The 20,443-nt window shown below is 37.7% G+C and overlaps 2 protein-coding genes across 3 annotated transcripts; one reads left to right on the forward strand and one right to left on the reverse strand.

The window, feature by feature from the left end:
* The first annotated feature begins 130 nt into the window (after positions 1–130).
* LOC134663537 (neither inactivation nor afterpotential protein C) lies at positions 131–9,915 on the forward strand. The gene is made up of 16 exons (XM_063519934.1): positions 131–503; positions 629–733; positions 2,274–2,647; positions 2,728–2,818; positions 2,925–3,206; positions 3,285–3,673; positions 3,764–4,312; positions 4,412–4,704; positions 4,793–5,091; positions 5,389–5,678; positions 5,756–5,905; positions 5,998–6,101; positions 6,571–6,639; positions 6,714–6,901; positions 7,339–7,538; positions 7,772–9,915. Exons 1-16 carry the CDS (start codon positions 213–215, stop codon positions 8,736–8,738), a joined length of 4,641 nt encoding a protein of 1,546 aa, XP_063376004.1. The 5' UTR covers positions 131–212; the 3' UTR covers positions 8,739–9,915.
* On the reverse strand, positions 8,753–18,500 carry LOC134663519 (uncharacterized). 2 transcript variants are annotated; one of them, XM_063519912.1, is made up of 6 exons: positions 18,196–18,500; positions 17,933–18,124; positions 16,670–16,828; positions 15,727–16,105; positions 14,539–14,650; positions 8,753–12,550 (listed from the first exon to the last, which is right to left on the reverse strand). In XM_063519912.1, exons 1-6 carry the CDS (start codon positions 18,376–18,378, stop codon positions 12,334–12,336), a joined length of 1,242 nt encoding a protein of 413 aa, XP_063375982.1. In that variant the 5' UTR covers positions 18,379–18,500; the 3' UTR covers positions 8,753–12,333. The 2 variants fall into 2 exon arrangements, with proteins under 2 accessions (XP_063375982.1, XP_063375981.1); XM_063519911.1 differs by having other exon boundaries at positions 15,727–16,120.
* Between the last annotated feature and the right edge of the window lie 1,943 nt (positions 18,501–20,443).

Consider the following 20,443-nt stretch of genomic DNA (forward strand, 5'->3'; position numbering starts at 1 on the left):
CGGGGCTCCGACGACGATGCCACTCGGGGTTGAGGAGCCCACAACGGCGGAGGTAAGTCAGTGCAATTGCATCTATAAAATAAAAGTGCAATCAATATAATAATTAAGTAAGTTCGTAAACCAGTGTCGTGTCTTCAGATTACTTCCAGTGACGCAAGAAAAACCCTTGGATCAAGAGTTTTAAACAAGAAAACGTCCCATGACTAACCAAAATGACGGACTATTTAAATATATCGTCTTTGCCAAGTCCGACAGAGAGGTACAGCCTTGATAAGAAGCTTGGCTCAGGCATCTTCGGTGAAGTCTTCAAAGCTTCAGACGGCCAGGCTGCTCGAAAGGCGGTCGCCATCAAAATACAAACGTACAACGATGACACAGAAGTGCACATCAATGAAGAATACAAGTGCCTCAGGGACCTTACACAACACCCCAATCTCATAGATTTCTATGGAGTATTTTGTGAGAGGTCGGAAGGTGTTAAGAAGATTTGGTTCGTTCTCGAGGTAAGAAGCATAAATTTAGTACGACTGAAAGGCCAGCCACTTGTCCACGAACAGCACATAAATCTTCCTTTCTCGTCTCGCTAAAGCTATGCATAACTCAGATCGGTATACCGTCCATTTTGCAGTTGTGTGAATGCGGATCTGTCATCGATATTGTCAGAAAACTGAACACGGCCGACAGAAAAATGTCCGAGGAACACATCGCTTACATCCTCAAATATACGATCAAGGTAAGCCCATATTCGACTGACTATAAACATGTCTCTCGTCACATTCGAGTAGGGATGGCTGTTTATAAAACAAAGGACCTGCCAGTCCACCTTTCAACGGCTGAATCAATTGGTTGGTACTTTGAATGCAAACTCAATTGTTCTCGGATCTTTGTCCAAGCGATGCCTGCTCACGTGACGTGGAATAAAATATTGCCCGGCGAAGTCCACGTATTGGTATACTATCTAGGGCCATTACTTAAAATGCACGCCGCTTTATTTGATGTGATTCGCGACGGAACAGTCGAACTTGTCGATGCGAATGTCGAAGCGCGCCCGACAACACCATGACGGCCCCCCATCGCGGCGCATCGCTCAATTATCGTAAATAATGCTCGCGCACACAAGATATACGGACCCTCTGCTCGGTAGCCAAGGATCCCGCGAACACTTCCACAACATCCGATAACTGCCCTTACTATCTTCACTCCAAAGTCTACAATCTCAGAATTTGAACTGATCCCATAAGACTCTTAGGAATTCCCGTTGGTTAAATGCGTATTATCTTTATGCAAGCCACTTGGTTCACAATACCGGTGCTCCGTCCTTCTTCTTCGGCAGATCTCCCATGCATATCTATCGATGTTGCATCTCGTAACGTACGATAAAATTCTGTTTGCGGTGGGAAACTAAACTATCGATACTTTAGTAAAACCGACGGCAACAAAGTGAAGCCGGTCAAGTAAGAACATAGACATAGGAAACTGTTATTTTATCTATCACTGGGTTGGAGCAAGTTTATTTATTTTGTTGCGTATAAACTTTATATCCTTTTTCTTATTCATCGGGCTTATTCAAAGCGTACCTACTAGTATATTGTCTTCAGCTTAGATAAGATGTTATTATTGGTATCCTAGGCACCCAGGTTCTAAATTATCATTGAAAAGCTATCGTTAAGAAAAAGCGTTGTGGTAGAAACTGGTACAATCTAATTCTGATTAGATCAGTAATAAGAATACACTTTACAGTTTAATGTGTGCAGTAGATACATTACTAAATATTATAACCATTTTGCCACTTAATTCTCACATCGTCAGTATCTAAAAGTAGGGCAAAACATACGGCCAATAAAATATGGATACTTACTATTGAATTCAAACCCTATACAGTTGCCATAATTTTGTAAGCTTAAATTTGTATCAATATATCAACCCATAAAATTATAAATAAGCATCGACAACAACAGAGTTCGATCACATCCCTAACTCTTAAACGATCGTAATGAACGCATTAAGCAAACTGATATACCAGACAGTAGAGAGCGCAGACAGGCCGCCTGCGACAGTTCAGGGCCCGATACGTATGCAAATAGGCCCCAATGAATCTCGGGGGCGTGGGCCCTTGACTGACACTGACATTAGTATCGCCGAGCCGTCCTAACAATCCGATACACCGTAATGGAACACTGTACCTAAGGGGCGGTCGCTCCATCACTACCTGTCAAGCTCACGTGTTGACTCCTCTGATTGGTGCAATCAATTCAGCTTCAATCTTGTTCTAGGCGCTGGTTTATTTGCATGAGAACAAGGTGATGCATCGCAATCTGAGGTGCAGCAACATATTAATAACAAAGGATGGGGAAGTAAAGCTATCTGATTTTGGGTTGTCCAAGAGATTGAATAGTTCTCTGGACAAAGCTAGGACGAATATAGGATCGCCTGGGTGGATGGCACCGGAAGTGATAGCTGGTGATGGATACGGAAACAGAGCCGATGTGTGGGCATTGGGAATAACGACGATTGAAATGGCAGATTCTAAAGCACCCTTTCAGGACATGCATCCGACAAGGGCATTGTTTCAAATCGTAAGGAATCCCCCACCTAGTGTCAATAGGCCAGCTATGTGGTCTAATGAGATTAACGACTTTATAACAGAGTAAGTAATGTTGTAAGTTGTAATGCTTTTATTTGCCAGTCCGTGGCAAGGGTTCTTATTACGAAATATATCAATTACAGATGCCTTGAGAAGAACCCTGAACATCGGCCATACGCTATGGAGTTAGAAGAACATCCATTTATACAATCTGTTCCAGAAAACGATTTTCATGTAAGTTTCATGTCAAATAAGGAAAGCTTACAACGATATAAGTAGTAAAAATAAAATGAATATTATGTCAGTGTTTGTCCTTTAATTGGATTTATATGAATTACAGTTAACCACCGAGTTAAAAATGTTAGCTTTCGAGTTAAAAGATAAAGAACTTCCACGTAAACCTCCAGAAAGGATAATCAAAAATGGTCTTCTGACAACGGAAGGTGTAAGCGAATCAGAGACTATGCAAGTAGAAGATCTAGCTGCTCTAGAAGTACTCACAGAAGATAGTATTCTAGCAGAACTGCAGACTAAACTAGCAAAAGGTTATTTTACTTCATTTATTGGCGATGTTCTTCTTATACTCAATCCAAATACGCACGAAGATATTTACAACGAAGAAGTATGTATGAATTTTACATTAATAACATGTCGAAATAATTTTAAATTGGAATTTAACGAACCTAATATTTTATTTTAGTATCACAAAAAGTACGAATGCAAATCAAGATCTGACAACGAACCTCATATATTCGCTGTAGCTGACGGAGCTTATCAAGATGCTCTTCATCACAATGAACCTCAACATATTGTGTTTTCTGGAGAAAGTAAATCTGGCAAAACAACCAATATGAACCACGCATTACGACACCTAACTCATTTAGGAGCTATGAAGAACAACGTTGCGGACAGGATTGAAAGGGCTAAGAATGTTATTCAAGCAGCTATAAGTGCTGGCACCCCTATCAACGCACATTCAACAAGAGCTATCTTCCAAATTCAAGTAACTTATGGAAGTTCTGGAAAGTTAAGCGGAGCAATATTTTGGTTATATCAACTGGAAAAATGGAGAGTCTCATCAACGGATATGCAAGTGTTAAGATTTCAAATCTTTTATAAAGTTTCATTCTTAATCCTATTTTAAAGAATTTATTAAATTTACATTGCATATTGTTTTAGGTCCCACGCAAATTTCGATCTACTTTATTATTTTTATGATGCCATGGAAGCCGGAAACAGGCTAGATGAACTATCACTTGAGAAAAACAGAAAGCATCGGTATTTAAGGATACAAGAAGAACCAAGAAAATTAAAAAAATCTGTACGAGAAACTCCAGCAGAAAATGTTTCTAAATATAAGGAATTCATAGAAAATCTCACAGCTTTAGATTGGGAGCAAGAGGATATTATCATGTTTGAAACAATTCTAGCGGCTATTCTCACGCTTGGTAATGTCAGATTTAAAGACGGGAAGAATGGAACAGCAGAGATCGAGAATCCTGACGAAGCAAAGAAAGTTGCCAAACTATTGTCTCTTGAGGAGGTGAAGTTTATGTGGGCGCTTCTCAACTACTGTTTAATCGAAAGAGGGACAGCAGTGAAAAGAAAACATTCCACGGATGAAGCTAGAGATGCACGCGACATGCTAGCGAGTGCATTATACAAACGACTGATCGATTGGATGATTAATTTAATAAATTCCAAATTATCTTTTATGAGATCAGTATTGTAAGTATCCTGTCTTTCAATAAAGACATTAATTATTAATAGCCTTGTTGCTACCACATTAAAGATTTATTTTTACATATATTTTTATAATCATTGCAGTGGAGATAAATATTCAGTGAGTTTGTTGGACATGTTTGGATTTGAATGCTTTCATAGAAATCGCTTAGAACAACTGATAGTGAACACGACAAATGAGCAAATACAATTTCTGTACAATCAGCGAGTGTTTGCTTGGGAAATGCAAGAAACTGCAGATGAAGAGGTTGATGTAGTCGCTTTACATTTCTATGACAATAAGCAATCGGTCGATCAGCTAATGGGAAGACCACTTGGCCTCTTTTATATTTTAGATGAAGCTAGTCGTACTGGAAGTGGACAAGAATTTATCATGAGTAAGTGAAGGCTTTCCAGTAAACGTGTCCATTGCATTTATCAAACCTCATCAGCGAAATTACATAATACTCACATTTATAATTTCAGGTACCATTCGAACATCCTGCAAAGGTCCATACATAAAGTTGTCCGGTAGCCATGAATTCAGCGTTGCACACTATACTGGAAAAGTCAGTTATGACGCCAGAGAAATAGCCGATAAAAATAAAGACTTCCTGCCACCAGAAATGATAGAAACTATGAGAGCATCAATTAACACCACAGTCCAGGAATTATTTAGAAACAAGTTAACCAAAACAGGCAATTTGACTGTATGCTCAAGTCAGCCGAAAGTAACCGTGGTGAAGTCAAAGTCTGAGAAAGATATGGAAAATACCAAAGCTCGTGTAAGTATAGTGTATGCAAAAGCTGGCAGTGGCAGATTTGCCCTATGGCCAAGTAGACCCGGGCCTAGGGCGGCAAGATATTAGGGGAGGCAAATTATGACAAAAATTTCAATGATAATAACCAAGAAATAACTTAAGATGTAGTCAATATTATGAGTGCTGAGAAAAGGGCAGCTACACGGACCTGGGGCCTAGGGCGGCAGACTGCAAATCCGCCACTGAAAGCTGGCGTGGACTTCTGAGAGTTCTGAGATATTTTTGCTTCCAGTTCGTAATATTTCTTGGTTATCTTTTCAGAAATTTAACACAATGTCTAAAGGACAGTTTTCACAAGTACATAGAATGAGAACAGCGGCTGCCACTTACCGAGCCACAAGTTTAGAAATCCTGAAGCAGCTTTCTGTAGGTCCAGGGAGCGGGGGCACCCACTACGTCCGTTGCATTCGGGCTGATCTGAACGACAACCCTAGAGGTTTTCAGACAGAAGTTGTACGGCAGCAACTGAGAGCTCTTGCTATCTTGGACACTGCAAAAGCAAGACAAAATGGTTTTCCGTGTCGTATACCTTTTGCTGAATTTATTAGAAGGTAATAAAATAAATTCTCCCGATCTAAGATCATATAAAGTTTATCAGATTTATTTACAAACATCAATATGTTTGCAGGTACCGTTTCCTAGCCTTCGATTTTGATGAAAATGTGGAGGTGACAAAAGATAACTGCAGGTTATTGCTGATTCGGCTCAAAATGGAGGGTTGGGAGCTGGGCAAGACAAAAGTATTCTTGAAATACTACAATGAAGAATTTTTAGCCAGGTATATTTTTTCGACTGTCATTTTTATAACCAATTTGATCTGATTCTACAAGTCATACCTATAGTGTATCTAACTAACTTAATGTAATGCAGGTTATATGAAACACAAGTAAAGAAGATTGTAAAAGTCCAATGCATGATGAGAGCTTACCTTGCTAGAAGAAAAGCAGTAAAGAGCAAGTCGAAAGCTCAGCACAGTAAGTTTAGCGTTCATCAGTCGTTTTTAAATGCGCGACCCTCCAGCACAACTTACGCTTCAATTAAATAATCTCAATGTAGACCCATAGTTCAGTTAACAACTAAGTATATTATGGTCCACATCTTTTTGGTGATACCCGAGTTAGTTCTTCCTTTTATGAGAATATTTTGCCTTAGAACTGCAACATTCAAATAATAATCACAGCGAAACATAGATATTCGAGTTAGTTTTGGACCATATTTAGTTGGGAGCTTTTGAACAGTCAGCAGCAATAGTTGCTGAGCGGGTAGGTGATCAAAATGTTCTTGATGCGAGACGCGACTTTATTGTTAAGAGAATAAGAGCGCGTAACTTCTGCTGCTGACTGGACTATATATAGGAGGTTTTACGATATTACTAACTTAGGTACTTCTGGAGAGAGAGTGTTCAAAAAGGACACTTACTAACTTAAACTGCTGTGGTTTCAGTTAAAGAACTAAAGAAACAACAGTCTATGAATGTGACAGAGGATGAAGCCGCATTACTTATACAGAAAGGTAAGACGAATGAACGAATTATTGTTTCTATCGTTACTTTTAAATTACTAATTCTACTTTTAATCAATTTTCAGCGTACAGAGGTTACATGGTCCGGAAAGCTTATGGGCCCCTTATAAACAAATCAACCGGTCAAATCGATGAAGAGACCGCTTTATTTCTGAAGAGGTATGCCATGAAGTGGAAAAGCCGGTCAATCTTCCAAGTTCTGTTGCAGTACAGAGCTGTTAGATACCAGGATTTGGTGCATTTTTCACAGCAGGTAATATTATAGATGTTGTAGTTCAAAAGCATCAGACAATTAAGGCCTATTCTTGTTGTAATACGTACTAGTAGGTATGTCCACTTTTTGGGAGTATGTCTTGCTACCTTATTAAGTAACAAACACAGACGATGAAATTAAGCCAGCAGTACCTAAAGACTTACCTAGTATAAATCATTTATTATAAACCAGGGGCTTTTTTTTTGTAACTTGCTTGCTTGTAACTTGTAATACAAATGGGAGTCTCTTTCTAACAAAAGAAGTCAAAAACTGACATCCGCTTGTATTACAAGTTACAAGCTTTTGAGAAACGGGCCCATGTATATTGGTACTGTAGATGACAACAATGACGTATGACAATAATCACATATGTGCCCTCTATGAGATTGAGAACACATGGAAAAGAGAAATAAAACAACTTGTTGAATTATTTTCAGGTGCATATCTACAACCAGTCGTTGCTAGAATCACTATTAAACAGCAGTACCTCCGTGCTTTTGGACAGAGTGGACCCTAACGCCAAAGGAAAGGACTTCCTTGGCTCTAGCCCGCCCAGCGTCTGGAAACTTCCATTCAGGATCGACCAGCTTCAGTACTACGATACTTCTTATATGTGTGATCCGGCGGTTAAAAGCAGGTAACAATTTGGTATCAGTGTACAATATATTGTTTCCATCAATTGCGAATTCAGGGGCTACAAATACCTATCCTTTCCCCCAAAAAAATTATTTTCACCGATTCGACACTTGATAGTTTGTCTTCACAACGAAGCGCCCATTCCTAACATCACTAAACACAGTGCGCTTTCATACTCGTATTTTACATAAGTAGTTAACTCCTTTTTCAATGCATTATTTAATTTTATTATAGTGACACATTTGCCAGTCTATGTGACTCCGACCACGAGCAATGGGATGAGCCGCTGCAACGGAGATTCAGTTCAGCATCAGCACAAACTTCGCCCAGCCTGGCCACCACCGGCACTCAGACGCTCATAAACGTGCCGTTCTGCAGAGATCCCACGCAGCCCGTGCCCAAATTACCGCCAGAAGAACCTCCTAAAGTAGACAGGACCCCATCCAGAAAAGAGGCTAATCGGCCCGCAGTCTACAAGAAGAAACCCAATTATTCCACCAACACATCTTACTACCAGCCTCCAGCACCTTGGGCGGGCGCCCATGACGACGCCGACGTTTTAGAAAACACCAACCAAAGCTTACGAAAAACAAGTTACAGCCGAAGTCTATACGGCGTCAATTCTCAAGACATGAACAACCCCATAAGGGAACTCCAGGCGATGGCAAAATCGACAGGCGACTTGAACGACGACGACCCGCCGTTCAACTTCCAGGCAATGTTGAAAAAGACGCCGCGAAACAGGGCATCGATGAAACGACTAGGTGAAACTGACAACGGCATGTGGGAGGACAAGCCAGAACCTCGCAAGACCCCTACACCTAAACCTTCGACAAAAGGCCCGGCACCGCCGAGGCCTATGAGTAGAGAATTCGTGCGAAAAGACTCCAGGGAACTTATCATATCGGCCGCAAAAAGGAGCAGTGTTACACCTGATTTAGAAAGTCGGTCGCCTGTAGAATACAGAGATGTACGATCACCTGTTGATAACAGAGATGTGCGATCACCTGTAGATAAAAGAGATGTGCGATCACCTGTAGATAACAGAGATGTGCGATCACCGGTAGATAACAGAGATGTGCGATCACCGGTAGAAAACAGAGAAGTGCGATCACCGGTAGAAAACAGAGATAGCCGGCCACGCCAAAAAGTAGTCTTAGCGCCAGGATTCAGCGTCGAAGGAATGGTAACAGACTTGTAATAGAAACGAGAATGGTATTTTGTAAAAAATATATTTAATCCCCAATGGAAGTCCGCAAACATTCTCTTTTACTCTAGCATTATTATGGCGTAACACTATTAATATTTTTGACATTTTAGTTTTAAAGCCACACGTTTTATGTGAATCATAAGATTTCAATGTTAAGACTACTAAGTAGAATATAATTTGAGTCTCAATAGAGATAAGTATACTGAATACAATATTAAAGCAGATCATGGCATGTACTGACTCGCTTTCAAACATATATTTTAAGGATCCATCACGTCATATAAAAATAATATATCAAGTTTCACTTATCTCATAGCTAGCTATAATCTAACTTATCGAAATTGCTTTGGTAACTTATTACAATAATTTTCTTATAATGTAGATTGAGTGGTCGAATGTAATACCTAATACAATATTAGTGCCATTGCTTTTAGAGAATACCTTAGAAAGATTGCATAAAAATGATCGATGAATTTGTAATAGCTTTGCAATTTAACAACGCATTTAAACAAGCAAAATTTAAAAATATAGTGCAACTCGTTGTTGGTATCTCTTTTTGGTATGTCCATTTTTACCATTTTAATTCGACAAATTGGAAAAAAATACTCACAAATCAGACACGCATTTATTGACATGTCATCCGGATTCCGTCAGACGCTCCAAAAATACAAAACAACTTCAGTATTCCGGTAATAAGTCCGAATTTTTAGTAAAATAATTAATATATAATTTCAGTGACCTGTTGGGATTAGTGGAATAATCAATTTCCCGAGCCTATATTAAATCTCAATATTGAAACCAATGCAAAAGTAAAAAAGCGTTGTATAATTACATTAACTACATACAAATCCGGAAATTATAAGTATTTACAGACACATTTATATACTTTGTTTCCAGTTTCAGTTTGTTGACTTACTGAGATATCTTTTCATTTACTGTAATGTTATAATGATAATGAAGCTCATAGAAATTTGTAAAGAGTTTTATGATATGTTTTTCATAAGAATTTACCGCAGTACCTAATTTATTAATTATGTCACTTGTGTTCGAATGCCCGTAGAATCCAGTGGTTATACAACTTATATAATTGTCATTTAATAATCACAAATCTTCAACTGCCTTACATTATCTTAATATAATAATAACACATAAATATTAGTACGAAAAATATGTTTTTTTATTATTATTTTCCTTATTTTCTTCCCACAGTTCTTTAATTTTTTTGATATACTTAGTGCTCTTTTACTTAGAGTTCGTAAATACTGTCCAAATATCTTTTTCGTTTTTTAAATATATATTTTTATCTCAGAAATCACATTCTAAAGGTTTATTGCCGAATATCATATTAATTGACTTACATTCTATCTTAAGTTTTAGGTTCAAAAGCATATAAAAATATTACGATCTCAAACTTATAATATAATGTAAATCTTAAGCTCTATTTATTCAGTCAAATACATGAAACGCTAAAGAACAATAGGAATAGGACATCACACCAAGACACCAAAAGAATAGTCGATATTTTGCAGAACCTTTCTTTGTAAACTTTCAGCGTTTATTTTGGTCAATAGCTCAACAGAAAATTTAATAATAAGCTATTATACTCATATCTGCTTAAAGGCTTAAATTATCCTTTTTAATTTCATCCAAAGATAGTACTGACGATAAATTTTAAATAAATTATGACCGATTTCGTACAGTCGCCATCAGATATATCGGAGCAGCCAAGGCGCTCACGAATATCTGAACACGACTCTATTGTCAAGGCGCTAGAGTGCGTATTCAGATATTTTTGAGCAGCTCGGCCGCTCCGATATATCTGATGGCGACTGTACCTTGTCACAGTGACAATCAATGTGATAGTCGCTATAGACCTCACTGTAACAAGGTACAAAATGGGTCACAAATTAAAACTTTTGACTGTACTATTACTACCGTCAGCGATCATAGGCATCTCCGAGGAAAACGCTCGAATATTCACCTTTTTTCTGAACGAATATAATAAGACACTAATTTGTCCTTTAAGTAACATTTAATAATAAGCAATGTTACTTACATTTAATTATAAGTAATGAGATTATCTTGATTTGGCTCTCCTTAAATTAAACTAGAGAAATCCTTTTATACTTCTCAATTATGACCTAGAGAAGCCATACAAGTTTCATACTAATCCAGTGTGATGTCCTATCCTATTAATTCTAAATCATAATTCTTGAGCGTCTCACCACTATTATTGAGATCATTACAAAACAATAAATATACAACAAAACAACCGTATTGTTAAAAAATATAATGCAAATGTAATCAATAATTAAAATAAAATAAAATAAATTGGTTACATCGATGTCGCAACACGAAATTTGATACTTTGTTACTTCAAATAAAAGCAAAATGTCCCAATGTTGTCATGCTACCCTTATTTTCACATTTTAGTTTTCTGCCTTTTGCAATGTAGCCTATGTATGTATTAAGATTAATCTCTAGTATGCAGGTGAGTTACTAAAATCTTAGTTATAATGTAAACCTGGGACATGACATATTAATATTACGTAAACATTTATGTACTTAAACAAGGTGATAACTAGCAGTAGCAGTGCTAGGACATTTTCCTTAATGATTAAAATAATATTATTTCAGTTCGAATATAATCATTCTGTCACTTCAGACTATAAGTTGTTATGCATACAATTCATTGATTTGACTTATTATAGTTATAATATGCTGAAGTGCAAATAAGAAACAGGTGCTCTTACTGACCATATTACCGTTTTACTGGCCTTACTCGAAAAAATAGACTGACCATACAATTAGTTATTGCCCGAATACTACACACAAAATATGGGCCGAATAATTATCATTGTATTCTAATCTTTAAAAATACGAAACTATATTCATTAATATAAGAGACCAGAAATCTTCTCACTGTTCATACACGCTACTAGACTATAGAATCTTTCAGAGATTTATGTATACGTAATTTATAATTTGCTTTTTAATAATATCTCAATATTATTATAAGCTCAAGACACGACCTTTAATTCCCATTTTAATATCATATCAAAAATATGTTTCTTAATCTAAAATCCACTTGCAATCCGATACAAGATAAAAAATTTCCAAACATACGTTACAGTTAATTTCACATGAGAAAAAAGCGTATATAGGTCTACTGTTTAACTGAGGCAGTTGGTATTAAATTATTATGGCCCGCTATGGACTAGAAGGCTTGGCTGGATGAATTTGAATTATGTTAAGTATGTATCTGGAACCAAACGAATCCATGGAACCCTTGATTTCCATCATCCGACGCATGGAGATGGTCGAAAAATCTCTTTAGTAGGCAAAAGGTTGCTCTTCTCTTCAGAGGGTGACTGCCACCAGTAGAGGCGCAAAGAGTTGACTTCCCAGAGAAACTTTGAATTTGGCGCCTTTTTCTACTAACAAGTCGGGTGTGTTTCAGAATATAGCTAGTTTTATTCCCAGCTACCTTCTACTACAAAATCACCGTGCAACTTTACTAACAGCCTGAGATAAGTAGACCTATAATAGCCCCGGGGCCCGCTCATAAACATTCAAAAAACCTACCTTAAGCAGTCTTTTCCACTGCGTTACCATCTCCCATCCCCACTTGTCCCAATAACTGGGCGACGCTGGGCTCGTTCAAGGTTAGAACTGCGTGGGCCTCCACCATGACTACTAGGGAGTTCCGGGCCTCTTCGTGGGGCACGCCGTGGGCTCTGGTGGCGTGGGAGTACCAGGCACCGGTGGATGGGAGTATGGAGACGCACCATTTGCAGGACAATCTGGAATTATACAGGAAAATAGAAGCATAACCCTTAATCCGACTCAACGTACATAGAGTTAGACCAAGAAAAGCCTGCAGCGATGTTGATAGTCCACGCAGTGGAAGTGTTATTTTCAACTTCAAACTTCTGTAAAATTATGACGAATAAATAACACTTGCACTGCGTGGGCTATCAAAATCGCTGCAAACTTTTATTGGTCTAACTGTAATACTGGACCTTCCCTCTTATCTTATTGTACTATTATCAATATTTTGTCGCTAAGGATGCTTGGACTAACTTCCCATTTTTGTGTCAAGTTTAAGGTTTATATAAGGTAACGACAAAACAAAACCAAAACCATAACACCCGATGAGATAAAATGGGCTTTACGAGCAAGTGTGATGAACTGGTGAAAAAAATTATGTCCGGGCATATACAATTTTTTTGCTGAAATTGAAACCGAAGCATCGGTTTTGCTCTAGTTTCGGCCGGAAGCAACCCTTGGGCCGAAACAAGATTTTTATGCCGAAACCTACCGAAACCGATACTTCGGACACTACCGAAAATACAGTTTCGGCAGTTTGGCAATTTTTTGGCAGAAACCGAACCTTCGATCAAAAACTTGATTTTTATACCCAAACCGAAACGAATATGAATGAAAAATACGTTTCTTTTGCTTTTGCATATGTGCTGGAAGCATGTGTATTCAGCAAAATTGATATCTGACACCTGTGCAACCATACAACCAGTAGGTACTGGTGATCAATAAATAGTATATTACTTACATTAAAATAATGATCTAGCACATTTGCAAAACAAAAATTGTTTTCACCATCCACACACCAATATCGCATAATATCTCACTTGGATAATATGTTATTGGGTATGAAAACAATATAAATATTAGATCGGGTCGATTAGATGTAGGTAATGACATCTCGAGTGCGTTCAGGCAAGCTTTCACAGCTGAAAAAATAATATTTACCTCCTGAGACTAAATTGTACATTAAAAGGTATGTAATTTGAACCTTTCATGAACCAAATAAAGTGGCATTTCTTTTGTTCCTTTTTAAAACAAACGAAATTCGTTCCAATTTACATATTGAATAAGGTTCAAATTAAAAATATGAAAACTTTATATTATATGCTGGGTCTTACGAGGATACCATAATAACGGTCGTTTGGCCTTGTTGGTAGAGTGGAGTTAGGACTAGACAATTTGCGCAAGATTGATCCATAATGTAATTTACTAGCGACCCGCCCCGGATTCGCACGGGTAAAGCTTCACAAATTATACACCTAAGCCATTCTTAAGAATCACTCTATTGATAGGTGAAAACCGCATGAAAATCCGTTCAGTAGTTTTTGAGTTTAGTCGAACATACAAACAGACAGACTACATTGTTTTATGATGTAGTGATTTATTGACAAAGGAATGACTCAGAGCTGTTGCTGTATGGCGCCAATACGTTATTATATCACACTGAATTGTCGAACGTTCGGGCGTTACCACAAGATGTAAGGTCATAAATATACCACCATTACACAATAGCTGCCAAATATGCGACAGCATTTTACGCATCAGTATTCTTTTGTCTATACATCTATACTGGATTCGAATTTAAAAACGTAAAACATCAACAACAATAAACTCAGGTGGCCGTCCCCAGCGCCAAACTCAGCACATCAATCCAACATTAAAAAATAATACCTGGGAGACCAAGCTTTGCTCAGAAAACATATTACATCTCATAAATGCGCGTTTCCCTAGACACAAGACCTAACTTGATGGATTGATCGTCTCCAAAAACCCTCGTATACCAAATTTCATCCAAATCGTTAAGAGTCGTTTCCGAGGTCCCCGAAATATGTATATAAATAATTATACAAGAATTGCTCGTTAAAGGTATAAGATAAAACAGAGTCCCATTGACATCTCAATCACATTTTTGGTGTGATGTATTTCCTAAATAATAATTAAACTTAATATTATACATAAATCGTACCTGTTCGTCATATGTCTAGATTTGACGTGTCGCCTCCTATACCCCCAGCTGTTGTACACGCGAGGGCAAAACGGACAGGGAAACGACGGGTTGGCATAGCACGTGTTTTTATCTGAAAACAACGTAACGATTTTTAAGTTATTTTAATTTATGATTTGAGCGACAAGACCAAAGACTAACAGACATATACATTTTAATTAAAACTAGGTATGATGTAGATAAGGGGACACTTTCGACTGCGGGGCAATTACAACTCCAGATAGCGGAAAAGATTTGTTGTGTGTGAATTAGAACCTCCGACACCCTTCCAGAGGGCCTACCGCGAACGTTCGACGTATTGCCTCTCTGTCGCACTTGTGAATTCGTACGTAAGTGTGACAGAGAGGCAACACACCGAAATTGGTTCGCTGTAGGCCCTCTGGAAGGATGTCGGAGGTTCCAATTCAGGAGGAGATATTTCGGAGGGTGTCATATCTTTTAGATGTCAGCACACTCGATGGACCCCTGCAGCGGCCGCGGCACGCACCACAAAGGAATTAGACTTGGTGAAGGTAGATATATAGGTACTTGGTGAACAAAACACGCATACTGTTCTAGTTCACTATTCTAGGAATCATAACAAAGAAACACGTAAGTAAACTAGATGTAGCATTGTAAGACTTGCGGACACCAGGCATTTGTCTTCCAATTTTAATTAAGTCCTAGTAATTTTATATGTAGCTTTGTTTTTGTTAATTGAGTCTATTGTAACCACTTGGTTGCAAATGAATATGAATTGAATGAGGGTGCAACTGCTCATCTCAACTGTGTTACCACCTTCACATGTATATTTCGCGTATCTAAAACATAAACGCGCTACAAACGTCAATTAGCTAATAACCGTTTGTCTTTATCTATCATTTTGACTTATGTATTTGTAAGAAAGGGATACAACATAATTTAACTTACCTAATCAGGCCCATAAAGTTTTATGAATAAGGGGGTAAGTCCCTACTGCTTAACATGAAATATTATAGTGGAAAATAGTGCAGTATGATGCTAATAAAATGCGACTGGATGTGGTAGTAGTACTACTTTAGATATAACAATGCCTTTGTAAGGCGACCGCACGTCTTATCAAATACCTCACAATGCGAACTCTATGCAAGGTAGTCTGGGCATTTAATACACTAACAAACAAAAACTAACCTTTGCAATTCTGCGCCTCGCTGGACACAGAATTCAAGTTTTCCGTCGTAATGCTTAGAGATTCAACGATAGTTCCACTCTGTAACACTGTCTCCACTTCCTTGTCTATTTCGATGCATTCCTTATCATCATCAATATTGTCTATGCCTTTTTCGTTAATGTTCAGACAAGGTTGCGTGCTGCTGACTTCGTTAATCCACTTTTTGACGGTACGATCTCCTGAGGCGGTAGTGCAGACGGATTTGTTTGAGAAACTTTCAGGGCTTGTTGAGTATTTTTTCTCGTTTTCATCTAGGAGGGCGATGTCTGTGTCGTTTGTGTTTTCTCCCGAGTAATCGGTTAGCGGCGAATCAATGGGCTCCAGTTTTGGCACTATATTCTGTAACGTAAGATTCTGTAACATAAGATGTAATAATATATAGACATTATAAACAAATTGCAGATAAAAAAACCTTGTTATAGTTCCGTTTCTAGGATTAGAACTCCGCAGAAGTTATTTTAAGGTTCTAAATGAAATGCCAAGACCCAATACAGTAAAATTAAACAACAAATAGTGCGATATTTCGGTCATTTAGCATGTAAGAGTGCAAACAATCTGGAGAAACTAAGTGTGGAATTGAAGGTAAAAGACCTTGAGGCTGAAGTCCCACTCCTCCTCACATTAATATTAGTTCTTTCCTGTGCCCTGTTCATCAAAAGCTTGTAACTAATACAAGCCTTTCTAACAAAAGCTATCAAAAAGAGACTTCCACTTTGTATTACTAGTTACAAGCTTTTAATAAACAGGGCACTGGTTCCACTTTAAAAGAGCCTAGGGTCCTCTTAGTAACCATAATCTCAAGTATCCTCTTATATGGATAGTAATTTTGTGAGATGTGACGAAAATAAGTTAAACTGATGAGGAATAAAAACATTGTTTGTACTGTCTTCTTTTCATACTCACATTATTTTTGAAGGAGTCTATTGTGCTAAGATTAGTGCCAGTATCAGGTTTCGGTGGTGTCGGAGCCGTTTTCTTGGTTTTGTTGTTGTTATCTTCAGTTTCGCTTTTCTTGCGTTTTTTAGCTGGCTGTGCAGTTGTAGTGGTAGTACTAGCTGGTTTCTGTAAATACACAACAATCGTATCATTCTATGGAATGGGTATGCTAATGGTATGGAACGGAATGATAACTATGTAAACAAACCGCCATATTGAAATTGTCAAAGAATGATGAATATTGATGATGAATAGTGACTTTTGTTTACATAGCAAATACCATTGTCTGACACTTCATTTACGGGTTTTTGGTTTTATAAGGTGTTAGTGATATATATTGTCATGTGCCCACAACACAAGCCTTATTGAGCTTACTGTGGAGATGGGTAGATTTGTGTGAGATTGTCTTATATTTAGTTATTTTAAATCAAATCACTTCAAAATCTTCTGAACGAGCTCGGTGCCGTCGATTGGACAGAAACGGCGCTAAACAGAGAAGCATGGCGTTCCTTAGTGTCAGAGGCCAAGATCCACTTCGGGTCGCTGCGCCACGGCAGTAAGTAAGTAAGTAAGTACTTCAAAGGTAGCAAATTGTTACCAGTTTGGCATCTATTTCAGATAATTGGCTAGTTAAATTAGAATCAAAAACATTATTATGTACTTAAGTATAACAAAAAACCTGCTCCAGTTCTGTTGCATCCTAATTCAGGAAGCATTGTTAGGTACTTTAAACATAGTTGCAATTAAATGCAGGCGCAACAAGCAATTAAAGGGAGTGGCTCCTACATATTGGCATGCAATGTTGGCGGCTTATATAACATAATTATGTAAAACTGCTAATTAAGTAATAAAACTAATTTGGGCACAAACTAACACCAATCAACTAGCCCAAAACCAAACAAAGCTTGTCCTACGGGTGTACCAGAAAATGACAAGACAATTCTTAAATCAGGAACGAACAGTTGTGACAACACACAATTAAATGCGGTAGCCGTCCCAAATTTTGGAGTACATGCAATCATTGAAAGGATAGGCATTTTTGACCAACTCTAATGGGAGGGCTTGGCCACTTCGCCTGAGGTTTCTTTAGTGCACATAATATTACAGGTCATATATGACTACTCTTTTAGTTTATAGGTATACTATAGTACCTAGTGTGATTGCTTAAAAATACAATTCAAATAATTTAATTTACTATTTGTAAGAAAGAATGTAATAACAAGTACAAACCTCATCATCTCGGGTGGTATCAGTTCCGGTCGATAAACCACAAATCCTCAACGCCTCTGCCGTCTTCAGCAACATGGGCAAAAATTCCTCGGTCACATTCACCTCCCCATTGTACATAAACGTCAGCAACGTCCGCAGCGACGCCGTGTTGATGTCATGAAGCACTATTATAGGATCCTTGTGGGGGTTTTGCTATAAAAAAAACACGTAGGCGTCACGCAAAGTTAGACGCACAAATCACATATGTAAAAACTGTTATTTACCTGGAAAATTGTCTTGAACACTGAACTGTTCGCTGACAAAATAACTTTGTGAGCCTTGAAGCTAAACCCTTCGGAAACCAATGTTACGTCCGACAACCCCTCATCGTCAAACAAGCCCTTAACATTCGTCAAAATGTTGTTTTGATACCCGTTCCATTTTAAACTGATTTCCTGATTCGCCATTACTGAAAGAAAAGCAGCATATGGCTGGCAGTTTTTGTCGAAAAAATTAGGGAAAATAATAAAAAATAATTAAGTTCAAGAGAAAGCAAAAGCAAACAGAAAACAAACTTGTGTTGCTAATAATCAACCGTGTTGTTCGATTTTTTCTGACATTGAATTTGTTGCCATGTGAAAATGTTTGGTTGGGTGTAAGTTTAAGTAGATAAATTTATAAGTACTATAAGTATAATCGATTATTAATCGTTAGAAATCAATTGAGTACAGGGGGACAGGGGGGCTACCGCAAAAATCGAAATACGCAAATTGCGGGGATCTTTCTCTTTTACTCCAATGAAGGCGTAATAAGCGTGACAGAGAAAAATGCCCGCAATTTGCGAACTTCGATTTTCGCGGTTATAGCCCAGAATGGAAAGAGTTATTAATGGGATTAATCAGTTTACTGCTTCTAAGGTTTACTGGCATGAATACACGTAAACTAGTAGTGGTCGTTTTCAAATTTTTCTATTTTATTTTCATGCCTTTACACGTAGCTATTTCGTTACAGCTAAAGTCTGAGGGCCTACCGCGAACCACGTTCGACGTGTTGCCTCTCTGTCGCACTTGTAAATTCGTACGTACGTGTAACAGGGAGGCAACACGTTGAACTTGGTTCGCGATAAGCCCTCTGAGCGGAAAGAGAAGAGTCGTGGAATGTATGGGGCCCAATAAATTCCACGACTCTTCGCTTTCCGTACAAACTCTACAAGACATATTCTAAAAGCCGTAACAGACTACTGCCCTGCACCGCGACCTTCTGGTGCGGTCAAACTAAATATCTCTTTCTCGCTCTAACTTATAGCTGCATCCTTAACGCACATACCTCAGCCACCAGCTTACATACTATCGATACGTGCGCCGCACCCAGTCTAAAATCTAATCTATGAATTTGAATTGAAATTTCGAGCAATACAATACATAATTATATCTATCTAGTCCTGAATACGAATAATTATGTATTATACTAATGTACCAAAATTACCGATGGTTATTTAATAATCGATTATCGGTTACAATGAAAACATAAAAAATTTAGAAGACTACTCAAACGAACGCCGATTGTATATTTGTATATGGCAACAAATTTAATGTCAAGAAAAATTCATCCCATGATAGTATGCTAGATGGCGCTGCTCCGTGTAGGTAGTAAAAATCCTGAATCTCGGTATGAAGATTTTTCTCGGAATATGGACCCCAAATTCATCTAGTTTCGACTAGTTTGAAAAATCCTACGCTGGATAACGCTGTTTTGTAAATTTGTATACTATTTTTCTAGGAACGATGACCTATAGATTCATATCAATGCAATTTTATGTGAAGACCACTATCTACCTATTAGACAACATCTCTCTAAATCCACCCATGCAATGTAAGGTCCCTAGCGACTTGAAAATAGATTGTGGGAAACGATAGTCCAGTATGACAAGCCATTCTCGTCAGTAGAAAAAGGCGCCAATTTAAAAAATGTAGGCGTGGAGATTAAATCTCGTAGAACAAATTTTGTTCTCCCATAGAAAATTTTAATTTTGCGCCTTTTTCTACCCATAAAGTGAATTTACCAGAGTATAATTTTATTTCTTGTATTCTACATGTAGCACAAAGATTTATAGGTTATTTCATTTAGCATTGACTTACTTATCAATCTTATCATTCTAAAAGGGGAAATAATTCAATTGTATATTAATAATACCTAATTGTAAGTATAGTGAGGGTTGAAGGTAGGTTAAATTCTTCAACAAAAGGTAAAGTGAAGTACCTCTACATATAATTATTTCAGTTCAAGAATATGTATGTAATGCCTGAACTAGCACAAGGCTTGCCTACAAAATAGCAGGGTCAAGTTAATTGTAATTGTGTTTAATGCGTTAATAGTGGTTAATGCGATAAACGGTCTAATCTCAGCTATCTGATTAATTTGTACGTTATGTATTTGTTTTCTGATGTGCAAAGGAAAATAACTAAATATACCACTTAAATACCTCAATTTAAATAACGATATCTTCCACTTCAGGACAACCTTTAAACATTT

This window comes from Cydia fagiglandana, chromosome 4 (genome assembly GCF_963556715.1).
Source record: "Cydia fagiglandana chromosome 4, ilCydFagi1.1, whole genome shotgun sequence".
NCBI lineage: Eukaryota > Metazoa > Arthropoda > Insecta > Lepidoptera > Tortricidae > Cydia > Cydia fagiglandana.